Below are 19798 nucleotides of genomic sequence, written 5' to 3' on the forward strand. Positions count from 1 at the left end.
ATTAAACGTACGGCGTATCATTAACATAGACTTTAGATGAAATTAGACATAATCGTCATCTGTACCAATTAGAAGGTAGTATATAGTATAGTATGTTGTAAAAAAATCATAAAATAGACAACATCCAATGAAAATATTCCGTGCGAAAAAATATAATGGTATACATGTGTCGAATAAATCAAATGGAAGAAAATGAACCTGGGAAATATGAAAACACGGGCTTTCCAAACAATTGTGATTGTTAATAGGAGATATTAAAACCACTAGTTACTATAAAACTTTGCTTTTTAACCCAGTAATTGGTTTGAAAGAAATAAAATGTCTAACAATATTTAACTCTTGATATTTATTATAGCATGAATTATTAAATAACCTTATTTTATACATAAGAAATACAGCATTTTACTATTGAACGTTATGTCAATCAATTTTATAACTTGCGGCATAGGATACTGTCTAATCCATTAAACATAAATAGCTTTGATAATTCTTTATGATTGTAATAAATTAATATAAAATCACTTACTTTTGACTATGCAGATGTGCTAAACAACCAAATGTTTTAGTTGACTCCTTACTCTTTAACTTACCATGATTTAATTTTTTTTATACAATACCTTAAATGTCATAAATTTGTACTATGATGGAAGGGAATTAGACTTTTTTTTTTTAATATGACAACTTTACGTAAAATAATACAATACTTTCACATACAAAGTTTGAAGATGCATTCAGAAATTTTCGGCAATGGCGAAATGGAAACTATGTGATAAGATACCCCAACAAAACGGCGAGGTTCCGCATTTATGGAGGCTATGTAGTCGAAATTTATGACAGAAAAAAAAAATCATCATATACTATATATTATCTTCACTTTGGTGGTTAATTTATAGTAAAAACTAAAATTGTTAATTCCGTGTATGTCCTTCTATTAAATAGACCATTTAATAAGGAATATTTTGGTAGGTAAAAAAATTGCAATAAGATGAAAAATGGTTATTTTTTTATTATTACTAAATATGTATCTTTGATATTACAGAGGACATAATGTTTTAAACCCACTAAGATACCAAGTATAAAAATGTGTTACTCACATTATGTGATTATCAAATAAGGAAACATAATTTTGTGAAAAGAATATTTTTATTCATAACCAATAATATTTTATCACATTTTCTAACCATTCATAAACTTGTCTAATTTTATTAATTAAATTCCTGGTTGTTTGGGTAAGATATAAAAAACCAAATATGTCTGTCTCTGATAAGAATAAAAAAAAAACAAAACCAATGTTACACAAAAAAAACATGATTCGAGTGATTTTCCTAGCAAATCATACTGTGTGGCTGTAAAAAAAATATAATGCAATGATGATTCAAGTAAATAATCGTAAATCGACAACGCATGCCATAAATTCACGACATTGGAAACCTCACAACGGCAAACATCACAACAATACAATACTTGACACATGAACAAAATAGAAAATGACAACAAAAACTGAACTATGAAAACCTGATTTACACCACGTATAAAACTGGCCGAATCAATGATATAAAAAATATATTAATTTCTCTTTAGCACGCACTATATGAAGACTCGAAATAATTAGTACATTTCAATATACTACATGTAAATAGCAAATACTGGCTATTTTTGTTCGTTTTGGTTTATTCTTGTGGTAATGAGAGGAAGTCAAAAAAGGCGATTCAGCTTCATTACATTGTTACTAGATAATCTTATCGTTCTTACTGCTGTTTATCAAACAAGAAAATGCATTTTTAATTTACGTAGATGTATGAAAGATGTAGGAAAAAACGTTCGTTTAACATACATTCTAAATCAGTAATAAAAAGATCGCCTTTGACTTACTGCCCTGTACGTTACAACGGCAGTGTGTTAGTCTCTCACAAGATATGTTAATATAGTAGAATGTAGAAGATGTGTATGTGTGCGTATATAAGCCCTATTTTGTTTTTATTTGTTCCAGGGTACAACGTGTCTATACTTTTCCATATCATTGGGTCCCATAATCAATAATTTAGAATCAAATCTAGTATTTTTCATTGTCAAGTACTTTATTGCAAAAGCTAAATTCAAATTTATAACAAATTCGGTTCAGTAAGCTAAGGAAAACAACTAGAAGGTATGAAAAATCATAGTTATTTAGTGCTATAATGAATAAGATTCGTAAATTAGTTCCGTAGGCGAAAAAACCAAATAACACAAAAGAAAAACAAACAATTGTCACTAATGAAGTTGCCAAAGCTATTATTTATGAATGTGATGCTCAGAATTTTATTTAAGGTTTATATTGTTGTAACTCACTATAAATGCAAACATATCCAGATGCGCTCATTCTTAGCATCTAGTTCAATTAATGACAACACTCAAACACATACATCCTATCACATTAATTAATAGTCACTTGTCAATTAACTTAACGACTTTTTAAGGAAATGATAAATATATTTCTAATAAGTTTTCTTAGCTCAAAGACCCAATTTATCACAGCAATATAGATATATGAAGCGATCCCAACGGCACACAGTAACATTGTACACGTAACGATAATGCAGGTCGCAAATGCAATCGTAGATGTAAATCACATTTCAATCGAATTTGTAGACACTGTAACAGTATTGAAATTAAACTAATTTTCGGATTCTATCGCGGTTTTTTGTATTTCATAGCCTTCATGGTCACGGGGGACTGAGCCGTGACCATGAAGGCTGCAGTCCTCGAAACGTCGGGACAAAAATAATATACAAAGAATCGCGATAGAATCCGAAAATTAGTTTAATTTCAATGTCTAACATTCGCGTAAACATAAGAAATCATTACTGTAACAGTATGTTTAATAGCGCACGGCTACTATGTATGAAAAATTAACAAAGAATCGCGCATGATTATTTATAGGAAACAAACAAGTACTACCACTTCTGTAAAATAAACAAAGAAGCTCTGACCCTTCTGGGAAATAACCGAAAATGTTGTCCTATATGGGAAATAAAAAAAAATGATCTGTCCTTTATGGGAAATAAACAAAAATGATTTACTCTTATGCGTGATAAACAAAAAAGATAGGCTCCCTATTGAAAATAAAAAAGGATCTATCGAGAGATAAGCGTGTGACTTACGATTTGTCGACCAATCACAAACATTAAACGATACGCACCTTCGGGTATTGTTCGTTATGCCAGATTTCAGGGTGATTGAAAATTCTTTAGGATTGTCAGCAAAACCGAAACGGTCAAAACTTTAAAATCTAGGTCAGTTAGTTGCTTATGGGGCGATATGGGGATTTTAATAAAATAAATTTTATTTTTTTAAATAATCACCTCAGTTCAAAACTCAGTCTTGAACAAATGTCTACAAGTTGTATTGAAAAATGATTTCTTCATTCAAATGGCAGCTTAATTTTATAGGGAAACTCAATTTTGTATTCATGAACTAGTATAAATAATTGGCATTAGGTTAACAGTAAAATTGAGATTCCTTTAGCTTATTCCAATAAACAATAATAGGAGAGGATACAGCACTTATTCCATTTGTAGTTGTCTAGACAGAATTTGGAAAAATTTTCAAACTTCAAAAAGAAAACCATAGTTCACTTTTTATTATTTTCATTACCAGTATTAAAAATCAATCTGGTAAACGATTTCTAACTCTTATTGAATTTCTTTGCTTATTTACACGCAACTAAATTAACAAGTGTTGGTGTGCGTGCCGTGTCCTCCCCTGATGGCGTGTGTGGTGGTAGTGGTATGTGTGGTGGTACGTACCGGCTGGAGCTGGTGCTGCGGCGCGTGGTGGTGCGGGTGGTGGTGCGGCGGCGCGGGGATGTACAGATGCGAGGCGCCGAACGGCGGCGGAGTGCCGCCCGCGAAGCCCGCCTTCTCGTAGCTCTGCAATGCACGATACATTATTAACACAACTGGATATTATGGGGTGGAATGGAATGTATTTCTGAATACTAGTAAACTACCAAACTCACATATTAATAATATCAGCGTTATACTATATGTTGTCAAGGATACGCGATACAAGTTCTAAACTTAGTGCGCTTCCTAACTCACCTGTAATAAACCATATGATGTAAGTGCTATGGTTTGTAAATAAAATATACTGACCCACTGCTGAGCACGAGCCTCCTCTAATAAATAAACTTTACGTGCTTTCCGAGCTACGGAGGTATCACACCACCAACTCTCCTAACTCTGAGCTATCTAACTGTCACACCAATTGTAGCGTGTCATGAACAAACAGTATAGTTGAAAGAATACAACACACATATAAACAAAATCACGCATTTGCCCCGAAGGCAATCCAGAGGCGCAACCAGGGCACCCATTTTTCGCCAATTGTGTTCCGCCCCATGATGTGATAGTATAGCCATATGGGGCATAAATTCCACACTCCGAGGTAATACTGATCAGAAAAAGCTAATTAAAATAATAAAACAAGTGAATACTAACATTAACTTTGTTGAGCGCGACGTGCGTCTTGGCGTACATGGCGTTAGTGAGATCCGCCGCGGCGCCGCTCTTGGCCCCGCTGCCCGAGTACGCTGCTCCTGCACAAACCAAACACGTGTCAAATTAGAGTTGTATACATTTTAAATATGCATGTGTAGCTCTACAAAATTTTATCTATAGTCAAAATACCGGGCCTCTATTATTATCGTTCTACAGACCGGACTCAAAACATAACTTATGGTATATTAATATCAGAGGTATCATATACCACAACAAATTATTATCAGTTCTTAATTAACTTAGTGTAATCCATTAAAAATTATAATTTTAAGAAAATCAGGGCTAGATTCTTGGTTGAAATGATATGTGGTTATTTGTGAATGGTTTAAAACTCATGTGTGGTTGTTTGAGTGCGCAAGAGTGCCCGTACCTGGTTTGTATGAGTCCTGCGCGTCGTACGGCGGCTGCTGTTGCTGCGCGTACGTGTTCACCTTGCCGGTGGCCGACACGCCGCCAACTCCGCCCACGCCGCCGACTCCGCCCACGTTCGAACCGCCGCCGTACTGTAACGAGAAATGAATTGATGAAGCTATAGGTCAAGTATCTATAATTGGCATGTAAAACGCATTCCTAGGTTGTAAGTATGTTGTGTTTTTACATAAATATACGTCAGTCGTCATGACAACGCAATGCTCACCCTTCAACAAAGTAAAAATACTGTCCGTACAATTATGATATTTTTAACACACAGTGTAAAATTATATTGGTGTGCGTGAGTACTGTGCCAGTTTTAATTAACCAACCTATCGGAGGGGGGAAGGGGCGGGGGCGGGGTTGTGTATCAAATAACCACGGCCCCTTCTGTCACCTCACTTACGTAAACACGCCCTAGTATAATTACGCGATAATAAATATTTGGGACTTCATTTGAAAAAAGAAAACCTTAATCAACCTATAGCTGTGAGATTTGTTATATATTTCTGATATAACAGTTGTTTATAATATTATAGTTACATTTTGCAGGGCCTCTCGGCGTTCTGGCCACTTCCTACATTGATAGTAACAATCAAAATGAACATAGTATGCTTTGTAGTCCATGGCTTTAGCGACGTTCCTGTTTTCGCATTTCTTTCGAATATTATTTAGCTGTTATTTAAAGTAGCTGCTAATTAAGTGCTAGGCTGTTTAGATTCAAAAGTGAAATAGACTTACCGTGGGGTACACTCCGTATTGGTACGTGGTAGGTGGTGGCTGGTATGTGAAGTACGCATAGCCGGGCGGTAACGCGGCGGCAGGCACCTGCAATATTAATAAATAAACATTCAGTGGTGATTTTTCATATAGGTACTATCCATGCGATTCGCCAAATTATAGCCAATGCTATATCCAAATATCATTGAATGTATTTTAATATACTACTTTCAGAATTGTAACATCTCAAAACCCGCTTGTGTTGTGGTTTTAATAAACTTATATACTTTAAATGGCTAAATAATTAACACTGCATACCACTCTGGTGTTTTATTTCGTTATTTTTTGTTGTTAAATGTCATTTCATTGTCATTTAAAATGGAGAGAAATAACTTTGTTTAACTACTATGAAATATACATTAAAACATATATCACGCCTTTATGGTAAAAGGAGAAGAGCAGAGGTGCAACGAAGGCATCAACTTTTATGTGATAGGGAGCGAGCCTATTACCATATAATAAATATCACTTTTCCCAACCTGGAATTCGAACCCAGGAGCTCAGAGCGCTCTTATCCGCACGCAACTCGATTATCCGACCTAGTCACATGATTAATCTTGAGATTATAAACGTTATAATGTTACAAGTATGGTGTGTACCTGTTGCGGTGAGGCAGCGTCGGCGCGTCCGAAGCGGTCAGCAGCGCCGAGACCGAAGGCGCCCTCGCGGCCGCCGCCAACGCCGTACCCCACCTCGTAGTAACCACCCTACAACACAACGCGGATATAATCTAACACATGAAATGACAAATAATATTTCTCATTACAATGCTATGCAGTCTGTGTTCTCATTAAACGGAAAAACAGGGACCAGAAATATGACAACCTGTTTGAACAATGCCCTAACTGAACCTGAAACCAGTTTCACCAAAATATTTTATTTCGTTTCTCATTTATATCATGAATAGATAATACTGACTAGACATATTAACACTATACCTAAGAAACTAGTACAGGATATAGTAATAATTTAGTTTTAAATTGCAATTAGTTGAAGACTCCATAGCCATAAAAACAGTTGTTTTTTTTCTAAAGCATCCATTATTTACATGTTGTTCATGACTCTTGATTAGGTAGGTGCAAGATCTAATAATATGTATTTACATTACTTTTCCAATACAACAACAACTTTGCACACCAAGAATACAGAGGCCATATTACTTAGCCCAAAAGGCGCAAATATTAAAACAAATATGTCTAATGTAATGTCAGCACAATAATAACTATAAAGCATGAGTACCAATTCGCCAAAAAACACTAGGTGGTGGATTAAGACCTAGGCTCCCTCTGTGTTAGAGGAGAGTATATAATCTAGAGCTGGTATTATGAGCAGGTGCGTACCATGTGGTGCGGCATGGTGGTGCGCATGAGTTGTGGTTCGTCGTAGGCGTAAGGCGTGGCGGTGGCGGCGCCGCTGTATAACGCGCCCGCGCCCTGCGCCGCGCCCGCGCCCGCGCCGTACGCCGCCGAGCTGCCGCCGCCCGTGCCCGACGTCGTCGTCACCTTCGACGTGGACGTCTGCGTCGTCGACGTCGACGTTAAGCTGTTACTCGACGACACTGAACTCTCGTACTGTTGCTGCAATATCAACGATATCTCAAATACAACTATATTGCTTTAATACTATTGCTTATGAATTATGAATGTGTATCCAAAACACTTAATATTGACGAGCAATAAGATAGTTAAAATCAAGATAAATATAATTGACAATAAGCTACGATGGAAACACACAAAAAATACTGAGATGTGAGCATTTTAATCGAATGTAGACTTGTATTACTATGCTATGGTATACTGTAGTGCACAATGAGAGATTATGTGAAGACACTGTGTGACTAGCTCACCTGTTGCGTCTCTTTGGGTGGCAGTTTGGGTTGTGCGGTGGGCTGGTACGCCGTGTATGGTGCCGCGGTGTACAGCGCGCTGCCGCCGTACACCGCCGCCGATGACGACGTCTGCTAAAGATAAATAATATTAAATAGTAAATACATACATTATTCTAATTTAAGCTGCTCCTATTGTAGAGTTTGGGGAGACAAAGTGCTGTCCACTCGTACACACTCCGACTGTCTAGAGTGCTTGCGGAACACACCATGAGGTATGATTCCTAGGTATCAAATATGGAAGGGACCTTGATTTTAAAAAAGAATTTTGTATCTTTTTGATCGCTAGATAATTGAGAACTTCACCCGCCCTCTAAGTAGCGTGTCGTTTTATAGACTGAAAACATTAGCTACCGCCTTCGTGACTATATTCAGAACGGACATTAAAGTTTGTGTACTTAACTTCTTAAACCGAAATATTTATTACATGCAGTTAATGTACTATCTAGTATAGTATTACGTAGTACGGCTGCTAAGTCTTGAACAGTCTGAATCATCTATTATGTACAGACATTAATCTGTTACAATATGTAAACATTGTAACAGATTAATGTAACTATTTTTCGTATTTTACCGCGGCTTTTATATTTAATTTTATCCCGACATTTCAAAGACTTTGCAGTCTTCGTGGTCACAGGGGGGAAATAATTCAATTATAATGTCTAACATTCGCGTAAACATAAGAAATGATTACGTAAACATTGTTACCTGATATGAGTTGATAATGGGTTGGTACTGCGTGAGCGTCACACTGGACGGATACGCGGTCGCCGTGATGGCCGACGCGCCAGTCAGCGATGCGTTCGTGGAATTAACCTGAACAGATATTTTATATAAGCTTCAAAATCTTATTACATAGCCGAAGACTTTATTAGGTATTTTAGATGTTATGTAAGGTTCTTGGTTGAATTTTAATAACCCACAAAACATATTTTATGTATACAGTTTGAATATCAGAACAAATTCATGCACCACCATGTATAAATATAGATTAACAATTTAGGGTGTTCGGTGGTATGTCTTGTCTTACTCAATTATTAGACATCTCTCATTTACATTTTACTACCCACGATAATAAGAAAATTTTGTGGCAAGAGACATTCTCTCACATTTATGGATAGTGTGAATCTAGAGGCTTTAGACAAGTTGCAAATGTTCTATTCCAGTTTTTTCTTATTTATTCTTTCACTCTGACTGCATGGCTTATCACTAAATGTCATTTCTTTACTTTTTGTTTTTTGTTAACATTAAGAGCCTGCGCACATATGGCGGAGCGTAACGTAGATTTTTTTACTCTCAAAGTACTATCGACATTGTCTTGATTGCTATAATATTTATAACTAGCTTCCGCCCGCGTGGATTTCGGGTTTCAAAAATGGAGAAGGTGCTCAATTTGTCGGGATGTTTTTTTAATTTATGGTGGTATGCAGGTGGTCCGATTGTCCGGTCAGGGTCTGATGATGGGATACTGGTGAAATCGAAGGAACTTTTAACCATTAAGGTTGCACACGAAATGACGGAAGCTTAAAAAATGGAGTAACTTCTCCCGTTTTCCCAACATTTTCCATCACTGCTATGCTCCTATTAATTGTAGCGTGATGAAAAGTAGGTATACTATAACCAGCTCAGGAGTATGAAAAATAATTGTACCAAGTTAAGTTAAAATCCGTCGAGTAGTTTTTGTTTCTATAACGGTTATACAGACAGACAGACAAAAATTTTACTAATTGCATTTTTGGCATCAGTATCGATCCCTAATCACCCCAGTTATTTTGGAAATATATTTCATGTACAGAATTGACCTCTCTACAGATTTATTATAAGTATAGATATGCAAAAGTAGCTCAAAAATTGTCCATAACGAAAACATGCATTTTAAAGTAAAACAAAAGAAATAATATCGTGAAGCCAACCAAATAACTAATGATATATTAAATTTTGTGACTGTTCAATTTAGTCGGGTCCGCGATATCACTTTTGTTGAGTTTCAGAACGCGACATTACATTATTATATTCTGTGCTCCAACGCACACTGCTTTGATGTTAGGAACACACCTACATTGCTTAGACAACAGTGAACTTTATACAATAGCAATAAAGCTCAAATAGACTCTACGTATTAGTTAGAAAACGTTTGTATGGGAAATAGAAAAATGCTGTTTTGAGGATTTTCCCGGCAATTATTCGAATTTTTCTCACCTTTTAAACCTTCCCTAGACCTCCACGAATAATTCAAGACCAAGATAAGATAAATCCGTTCAGCCGTTCTCGAGTTTTAGCGAGACTAACGAACAGCAATTCATTTTTATATATATAGATTTAACACAAGAATAAATTGATGTGTTAATTGATTTTGAATATTATTTCAATGAACAAAATGTCTATAATAGTTTGAGCGCTCCGCCGTATTCGAGCCAGCTCTAACAGTTGTAGAAAAGCATCTCATCATCATCAGTCAAAGTTCCCAGGATTAGATACGATAAAGATTATAATCTGCTAACATTGACCTGTGGTGCGTACACGTTGGCGCCGTATACAGGTGGGTGATGAGATACAGCGTGGTGCGCGTACACATTCTGTTGTGGTCCCACCGTCTGAAACAAAGTATAACCTTTTTAGTACAACATAGTCCCGCGGTATCGTAGTCTTATTTGGCTAATCCCGAGTCGGGCGAAGCGATATTGGATTTTCCTGGTCAGTATGAGCCCAAACCCTGGAGTCCAAAATTTATGCTCTATATACAGTAGGCGAGTAGAAGGGATATCGTCCATCACATTCTTTCGCAAGCATAATTCCTGATGACGTCACTTACCCCTTAATAAAAGTAATTTAAATTTAAGATGTCCTCAGCGCACTAAGGCTATAAAATGGTCTTAAAATCAGAATATTAAAACTGGTATTTTTAGCAAAAATATTTTTTATTCATCAATGATTTTTGGCACAATGTTAACAGAGGTAAAGTCGATGTATAACGAATATGTGGTGTCACTTAGTAACGCAACGTAAACATGACCCTGTATATGCAATGAATCACATCTCTAAAGGAATTAGTGGCCTTATCAGTACCAGCTAACCGCACTGATAAAATGTGAAATCATAACATTAGTCAGCTTTGTTTATGTGATAAGTTGTTTCTGTTACTAGGTTAAATTATAAACATTATTTGTTACCCCACTGTAAATTACCTCATACATAAAAATAAGTCGGTATTAAATGTCGATAAATGAAAATATCGATATTCATATCTGATAACTATCGATACTGTTTGTAAATATTGATTCGATAGTTATTGTTATATTATTTTTTATGTCTCAATTGTAAGATTAAGAGTAGATAGAGATGGAACCCTTAGAAAGCTTCAAAACTTCAAAGCTTCACTTTTAAAACATGTTTGTTTTCTGCGACAAACCTCACCGGACCTAGACAACATGTAGTTTGTATTTTTTTACTGACTGATAGATAATGCAGTCTAATGCACTGGGATTCTAAGAAACTAAAATGTGGGATAAACGCCAACATAAAAAATCCGTTATAATCATAGTTAAAAGATTGATATTTTAGGTTTGTGCTTATAAAAAAACTTGTAAACGCGTTTTTAAAAATATCCAAGGAGGTGAAATTGGTGACAAGTAATAAGTGAGTGTGTGGTGCTTAGATGTTTTTATTACATAGATACGTTGTCCAAGCTCAATACTGGCAAGACGAAAGCTAGGTAATTGCCCGACATTCACTTAGTCAACCTCCAACCACTGTCGCGGCTAATCGGCTTACTAACTTTTTGTATTTTTATAAATAAAGTGCTTTCCTTTGTTTTTAAACGATGTACAAATTATACTATAACTGTGAATGAAAAAACTTTTCTTTTCATACGTTAGTAATAAAGTATACGCTATTTAACTTATTTTTTTAACTAATAAATGCATTTTATTCGACTGTCATGGCGACGGGGCGGTGGACGCTCGGGCTCATTCGGGCACACTCTAGGGCTGTGACTATAGTAAATACGGCGCCGTTTTTACGTGCAATTTTGTTAGTGTATGACGCGTCTATTTGTAAAACGTCATTGGTGTGGTGTGTATACCTTGGGCCTGTGGTGCGCGTAGCCCTGCGGGTGCGCGGCGTGCGCGGGCGGCGCGGCCGCGGGCGCGCTTCGCGCCTCCGCCGCGCTCGCCGCCACCGCGCCACTCGACACACTCGCGCCACTCGCGCCGCTCGCCCCGCTCGCAGCCGGGGGCGACGACACGCTCAGCTGCTTCATCGACGCGTTCAACTGCTTCTCTAGTGCTGCTACACAGTACAACACATATTTACAATATACATCACCATCCAATATTTTTTATGGCTAGCAAATATTTTACAGCTAATAGTAACTTTTGATTAATTATTTTTTATTTAAGCTGTATTTAAATAAAAATATCAACTGATGTTTGAAAGAAATTGATGTGTTAAACACATTATCAACACTACAACTTACTGAACATAATAAAGCAAGCAATAATGCCAATGAATAGTAACCAATAAAAAAAACCGCAAGCCAAATTACCTTCAGTATTAATATAAAAATTTTGACAATTTTAGGCCTGGTGTACAATGTTAGTGCAAAAACCGCAAGGCAAATTACCTTCAGTATTAATATAAAAATTTTGACAATTTTAGGCCTGGTGTACAATGTTAGTGCAGGACAAAGCAACTGAATGCTACATTAACTACAGCCATTATACAAATGTACGAGCCCTACAAGCTCCACCCAATCATGTCGCGAGTGGGCGGACAGGGCGACGAGGCCGGTCTGTTCTAGCACGACTTGTACGCAAACTGACGACATTGGGTCGCGTTGCTCTAGCTACGTGCGTTACGATTTGGGAAACGCAGCCGTGCAAGGTACGGGCGATGTGTATACCATGCGAAATAGTATTGCAAATCACTCAGAAATAAGAAAGCTAAGCTGTATTACAAAAAAAAAAAACAAAAACATAATAAGAATCGGAACGAGAGATATAAGAGAGAGTGTAGACAGCAGGAGATATATACGGAGAGAGACAGCGCACTCGAGAGAGAGAGGTGATCGAGAAAATCGAGCGAAAACACCGTATTTTCGCGTAAACGAATATCATTACAGCCCAACTTCAAGGACAACACACACGTCCAAACCCTGCACGGTGACATGTCCAAACTATTATTCTGTAGCGAGTAAAGGTGTACTCACACGTTGCATTTGTGACTACCGGCTCTGATGTGACCGGCTGGCTGGGCGTCGACGACTCTACTACCGAGAGACTCTCGTTTAACTGCAATGAAATTAATATATAATTAGTCTTTGCTATTGCATTTGCAATCGCTTTTTTCAATCTATCTCAAAAATGGACTGATTAGAAAAAGGTATTTTTTGACATGCTTACAAAATTAGTTATTTTGATTGGTGCATTCTCGTATTCGGATTGAAGATTAAAATTGGGATTGTTTATCGACAGTTACAGTCTAACTACACATATTGAATAAGGCCTGAAAATAATGAAATAAAAAGGTAAAAAATAATGGCACCCCTCTTCGTTAATGCAAGACTTATTTAAGAATCCTAATAGTTTTGCGATCAAAATATCGATAAAATCTAACAAAAACTGATTTTAGACTGAAATTAACATTCTCAAAAGAATGATAAAGTTGTCTACCTACCATACTGTTGGAACTGGGATATGTTGTGACAGGAACTTCAGTCGTTGTCTCGTGGCTGGTGGACACTGGCGCCGGCTGGCTCTCCGCCTGTGTTGTCACCTGTGCGATTAGTTGAATTCTTACATAGTGATCTTTGGCATCAATAAAGTTGAATAAGCTTTGGAAAGCTGGCCTATTATGCTAAAGCCATCAGTTTCTATGTACATGTTTGATTCAAATACTGATATTCTCAGGTCCGTTGTTCACCATGATTGATCTGACTAGTGTATAGATTTAACTGATGCTGATAATTAGTCTGTAACGACTTATTTCTTCATTAACAGTAACACTAAAAGTTACTGTTACTATTGTAAAAAATATGCCATTTATGTTCTGGTTTGATGGCTTTTACTTTAGTCGCTACACTTACTTTAACAATTAGTAGCAAGTAGTTACCGGTTTGTCGCTATCGTCCGGGTCCAGCGCGCCGAACTGCACGTCGAGGAAGAGCGCGGCCGCCTCGCCGCCGGGCATCTCGACGGCGCTGGCCGGGATCTTGCTGGGCGGCGGCACGCGCGCACGCGCCGGCTTGCGCGCCGACAGCTCCGCCACGCCCGACGAGTACACGCCGTAGTTGGAGCTGTACACGCTGCTCTCGTGCCGCTGCGACTGCTGCGTCAGCTGAGACAAGTACTGCGACTGCGCTGCAGTCAGGCTGCCAGACATGCCCATTGGCTGTAACAAATATCAAGATTCAATATATTGATGAGAGGCTGTATTATCCCGTAAGGATATAGATTCGATGCGTAGATGATACAAGAGTGTGTAAAAAATTGTAAATAATTCAATTTCCTCAATTCCTCAATTCCTCCTGAGCAACATGGATTTATTAAGGGAAGGTCAACAGCAACTAACTTAGGTACCTTTATTGACTACGTTGCTACTAGCATGGATGGTGGCTCGCAAGTTGATGTAGTCTATACCGATTTTGAGAAAGCTTTCGATCGTGTAGATCATGTTATACTTCTACGTAAGCTTTATGAACTAGGCATTCGGGGAAACCTGCTAAGATGGATGGAGTCATATCTGCATAAACGATCTCAAGCAGTCACTGTAGGAGGCTTTCGTTCCGACTTTATTGAAATCCCATCTGGTATCCCACAAGGTTCTATCTTGGGGCCTCTACTATACGCAGCCTATTTGTATGATGTAGATAAATGCTTTCAACACGCTAAATTTCTTATGTACGCTGACGACACAAAAATATTTATGAAAATCAAGGACACTACTGACTGTATAAAACTCCAAAGTGATCTTGATCGACTCAGTGAATATTACGAACTAAACCGTATTGATATAAATATTAGTAAACTAGCTTCCGCCCGCAGCTTCGCCCGCGTGGATTTCGGGTTTCAAAAATGGAGAAGGTGCTCAATTTGTCGGGATGTTTTTTTAATTTATGGTGGTATGCAGGTGGTCCGATTGTCCGGTCAGGGTCTGATAATGGGATCCTGGTGAAATCGAAGGAACTTTTAACCATTAAGGTTGCACACGAAATGATTGAAGCTTAAAAAATGGAGTAACTTCTCCCGTTTTCCCAACATTTTCCATCACTGCTATGCTCCTATTAATTGTAGCGTGATGAAAAGTATACTATAACCAGCTCAGGAGTATGAAAAATAATTGTACCAAGTTAAGTTAAAATCCGTCGAGTAGTTTTGTTTCTATAACGGTTATACAGACAGACAAAAATTTTACTAATTGTATGTTTGGCATCAGTATCGATCCCTATCACCCCAGTTATTTTGGAAATATATTTCATGTACAGAATTGACCTCTCTACAGATTTATTATAAGTATAGATATGCAAAAGTAGCTCAAAAATTGTCCATAACGAAAACATGCATTTTGAAGTAAAACAAAAGAAATAATATCGTGAAGCCAACCAAATAACTAATGATATATTAAATTTTGTGACTGTTCAATTTAGTCGGGTCCGCGATATCACTTTTGTTGAGTTTCAGAACGCGACATTACATTATTATATTCTGTACTCCAACGCACACTGCTTTGATGTTAGGAACACACCTACATTGCTTAGACAACAATGAACTTTATACAATAGCAATAAAGCTCAAATTGACGTATTAGTTAGAAAACGTTTGTATGGGAAATAGAAAAATGCTGTTTTGAGGATTTTCCCGGCAATTATTCGAATTTTTCTCACCTTTTAAACCTTCCCTAGACCTCCACGAATAATTCAAGACCAAGATAAGATAAATCCGTTCAGCCGTTCTCGAGTTTTAGCGAGACTAACGAACAGCAATTCATTTTTATATATATAGATGTCATTATATTTCTTTTACTCGTAAAAGAAGTCCCACACACTTTAATTATCAAATAAGTAAAATAAACATAAACAAACAGCGATTAGTTAAGGATTTGGGCGTACTAATAGATGATAAACTTACTTTCTCCGAACATATTGAATGTGTTGTTCAAAAATCTTATAAGAGTCTTGGATTTATCTTGCGAATTAGTAAACCTTTCACAGATATAGGTTGTTTAAAATTACTTTATAATTCATATGTAAAAAGCATTCTTGAGTACTGCAGTATTATCTGGAACCCTCACTATATAACATACATCAACAGTGTTGAGAGCATACAGTGCAAATTTGTGAAACATCTCAATTATAGAAAACACAGATACTTTAACAAATACGAAGATTCCTGTAAGTATCATAAACTCACTAGCCTAGAATATAGACGCACATTAATAGATATGGCTTTTCTACATGGTGTGTGCAATGGATACATTGACTGCTTCTCTCTCACAAGTAAAATTCTACGTTTCTGCATCCCTCAACATTTCACGCGAAATCCGAGACTATTTGCGGTTTCTCACTCGTATACGAATTACGCGCAGAATTCAATAGTGAGCCGACTACAAAGAGTTTATAATAAGAAGTTTATGTCAGCTGACATTTTTCATGCAAACAAAACAAATTTAAATGTGATGTTTTAAAAATTCTTTATGAAGACAATGTAATACCAATAAATAACTAAATAATACATATGTAAATGTATAAATATATAGAAATGGTGACACACACGCACATACACGTGCACGCGCACACGCACACGCACGCACACACACACACGCACATACACACGTACACACACATATATGCTCCTCTAGAGACACTATCCCACTTTTGACTGCCTGTTATTTAAATGTGTAAACAAAATGTAAATCCGTTATTGGCCTTAAGATAAGTGTATCAGATTGTGTCTAGTATTAAGGGCTGTGGATTTTTTAAATAAATAAATAAATAAATAATTTCAATATCTTGGAAATACATATTATTTATTACTTGCAAAATGGTGACATTAACTGAATATTTAACAAATTCTCTACAATTCTTTATCTACATCGATAGTAATTATATTCTAAGTATTTGTATCGATATTGTAAGCATGCACGGTAACATGTGTGGTGAGGTCACCTGGTGCTGGTGCGCCGCGTGGTACTGTTCGTGCAGCGCGGGCTCAGGCGCAGGAGCGGCAGGTCCCGGCGCGGGCCCCGGCCCCCCCGCGGGCGCGCCGCCCGGCCCCGCCGCGCCTCCTGCACTGGCTGGTGAGGCGCCCGGCCCGGGGCTGCCCGAGCTCATTTGCTGCACATGCAAAAACTCAACATGTTAACATTCCTCTAACAGCTGGCAAACAACTCACGATCGTGTGGTGGGATTTTTTTTGTATGTTAGTGTTGCTACATTTACACCACACGCTAGTGTGCTCAAGTTGTTTGTTGGCTATTATAGATGTCGTTTTTATCCTCGCGTGGTTAAATTACAACATGAAACCTGGTAGTAAACTAATCTAAATATATTACATGCCTCAACAATGGTCCCAAGAAATAACCCAGCCGGTGTCACTGCATGAACACAAGCGAATCCTAAATTTAAGACATCAAGCAAAGGAACTAAGGTAGATCTACAGTATTTGCTATGTAGCACTGCACAAGAGATATCCAATACACTCCCACCAGATCCCATCCATTTACGCCGACGATATGGTCATACTTTGACATAGCGTGCAGAAGCCAGCATGATGATTTCGAATGACATGAGGTAGCCGTCTGTTGCCATTTGCTACTAGATCTGGACAGCATCGCGCATACCATCAGGTGCCGTGCAGAAGAAAAAGAAAAAACTATATTTGTAAAGTAACACAAAACTACTCACGTCCATGATGGAATGATGATGATGCGTGGTGTGCGCCGTGTTGTGGTACGTGTACGTTGGGATGTGGCCCTCCGTCGGACCGTTCGCCTCCGGGTTGTCCCAGTCCTCCTGCAATACAATACTGCTTAAGACCTATTTTCATGTCCATTAAATTCGCCCCACAATGGCTGCCTGCAGTTCATTGACAGTTGACACAAGTTAGAGCTAAACCAGAAAAAAATATTTTCTTTTAAGACTCACTATACCTAAAAATATTTTCTTTCTATCTTATCTTTTTATAGTATACTAGTTAACCCGACAGACGTTGTCCCGTCTTAACTATGAATTTGCAGCGCGCATTCTGTCAATCGCTGACAGTTATTTCAAACAATTGACAGTTATATAAAATTAATATTTTGTTAAGTTTTCTTTAATTTTCTAAATTTCCGCGCAATATTTTGATTTTATTCTTTCATAAGAACCTTCTGACAATAACAAACACAACAAAAAAAGAATAGTGAAATTGGTCCAGCCGTTCACGCGTGATGGCGTGACCAAGGGAAATAGGGATTCATTTTTATATATATATAGATAGTATAAGTATATAGTCATGAGAATCGCTCACCGTCACATTGTTTTGTGCGCCAACACAGTCGGGGTCCACGACGGCGTTCTGAACAGCCGAACTTGCTGTGAACACCTGCGCACGCGAAATTCATTATATTATCTATGGCATATGAGTACAATTTGCGGCTTGCACCAAACATACTGCTGTTATTCAGTAAAAAAAGGCTATAATTATATTACGTGTCAAAACTTTACATGTAACAAAATTGAATCAGGCCAATGTATGTACATTATACATGTTGAAGAAATATTAATATGCAAGATCTCTATTACAGATACATGTTTAATTTTTTTTATCTGCCTCTCTTTATGTTTGAACAATCATCACGCAAATACTACTGAATGGAATTGAATGCAGTTTTCACAGATGTATTTACCAGGAAAATATAAAGCGGGACTTTTATTTCAGAAAAACTTTTTCAAGTAGGCGAAACCGCGAGCCAAACCTAGTTTCATTGTATAATTTAAGTTATTTACCTTAGTATCTGAGAGAGATCCAGACCACTCCTCATTGTCCCAGTCTTCTGTGGCGGGGAACGGGTCCACGATGTTAGTAACTGTTGGAAATATATTACTTTATTATTCGTTCTCTAGTCTGGAGACAAACTTTGCGGTAAATGTAAATATCTATCATAAAATAATATAATTGCAGCTTAGTATCTCAGATAAGTGGTAGCTCATGTCACAGTCTATTTAATAATCTTGGAATAAAACGTAATTCATGTACCATTTATATTATAGATGATGATAGTTAGATGATTTACAGCTATTTTTGTAAACGACCCCATCGCTTTTCCCATCCGTCAGGAAAAGGGACAAATCACATTTCAGAATAGTATTTTTAACATGCCTATAAATAACATATTGATTGCTTTATTCTCAGGATCAGATCTAGGATTAAGATTAAGATCATTTATTGAAAGCGGCAATTAGATGATGTTAAAGGGTGTATAGATCATCTCAACCACAAAAACTTGTCTTATAACTTTTTAAAGCGGGGGTGTTGCGCAGTAAAAGGACTGATCCAAGCTTCAGCTTCGACGCTATCCAACGTAGTGTGCTTGTGCACACATGCTGGTCACGCACAACCAAAAGTAGTGAGGCGCGTGTGGGATGTACGCACCGAGGTTGGAGTTGTCGGGCCAGTCGCTGTTGGTGCGGCCCTGGCGGGCGGCCGGGCGCGCGCGGGCCCCCGCCCCGGCCGCCGCGCGCGCCCCGCCCGCGAGCGGCGCCGCGCCCGCACTAGCCTGCCTCGCCGCGCTCGCCGCGCTCCCTCGCTCGCCGCGCTCGCCGCGTTCGCCTTCTCCGCGACCTGCACCAACACACATAGCATTTAGTATTTTTGTGGGTATTGCCACCATTTTTTTTTTATTATTTAAGAGTATTTTGCTAAATAACACCAATCCAACATAAACTTTGTACATAAAGAAAACAAAATAGATATTACTTTTGCCCAAAAAGTCGCAAATAATTTTGGTTTTTAGTGCCATCATTATAAAAACAAATCAAGAAACGGGCAAGCCGCTGGCTTACGTAAAACTACAACTGCATACTGCAAACTGTAGCAGTATCACCCATACATTTAATTTCAAAATACTATATAGGACAATAGTGTGTACTAACGTGGGCGAGGTCGGAGCGGCTGCGCGGGTCCCGCTGCGGCTCTAGTTCGCCGTTGCC

The 19798-nt window shown here is 37.8% G+C and overlaps 1 protein-coding gene across 1 annotated transcript; it reads right to left on the bottom strand.

Moving 5' to 3' along the window:
- Positions 1-3676: 3676 nt before the first annotated feature.
- Positions 3677-19294, bottom strand: LOC119190822 (protein lingerer-like). The gene is made up of 18 exons (XM_037443812.1): positions 19242-19294; positions 18596-18675; positions 18117-18191; positions 17513-17620; positions 16775-16942; positions 13723-14001; positions 13288-13386; positions 12821-12902; positions 11696-11901; positions 10122-10208; positions 8323-8430; positions 7576-7686; positions 7070-7306; positions 6329-6436; positions 5691-5777; positions 4909-5041; positions 4479-4576; positions 3677-3908 (listed from the first exon to the last, which is right to left on the bottom strand). The coding sequence occupies exons 4-18, from the start codon at positions 17516-17518 to the stop codon at positions 3708-3710; spliced, it is 2010 nt and encodes a 669-aa protein (XP_037299709.1). The 5' UTR covers positions 17519-17620; positions 18117-18191; positions 18596-18675; positions 19242-19294; the 3' UTR covers positions 3677-3707.
- Between the last annotated feature and the right edge of the window lie 504 nt (positions 19295-19798).

Source organism: Manduca sexta, chromosome 5, assembly GCF_014839805.1.
Source record: "Manduca sexta isolate Smith_Timp_Sample1 chromosome 5, JHU_Msex_v1.0, whole genome shotgun sequence".
Lineage (NCBI taxonomy): Eukaryota > Metazoa > Arthropoda > Insecta > Lepidoptera > Sphingidae > Manduca > Manduca sexta.

Bases quoted from the DNA above. Each gene is read 5' to 3' on its own strand.
- LOC119190822 (XM_037443812.1), bottom strand. The intron at 8,431-10,121 runs GTCAATGTTAGC...ATATCTGTTCAG, and splicing joins CCAACGTGTACGCACCACAG to GTTAATTCCACGAACGCATC. The intron at 7,307-7,575 runs GTGAGCTAGTCA...TTGATATTGCAG, and splicing joins CACCCAAAGAGACGCAACAG to CAACAGTACGAGAGTTCAGT.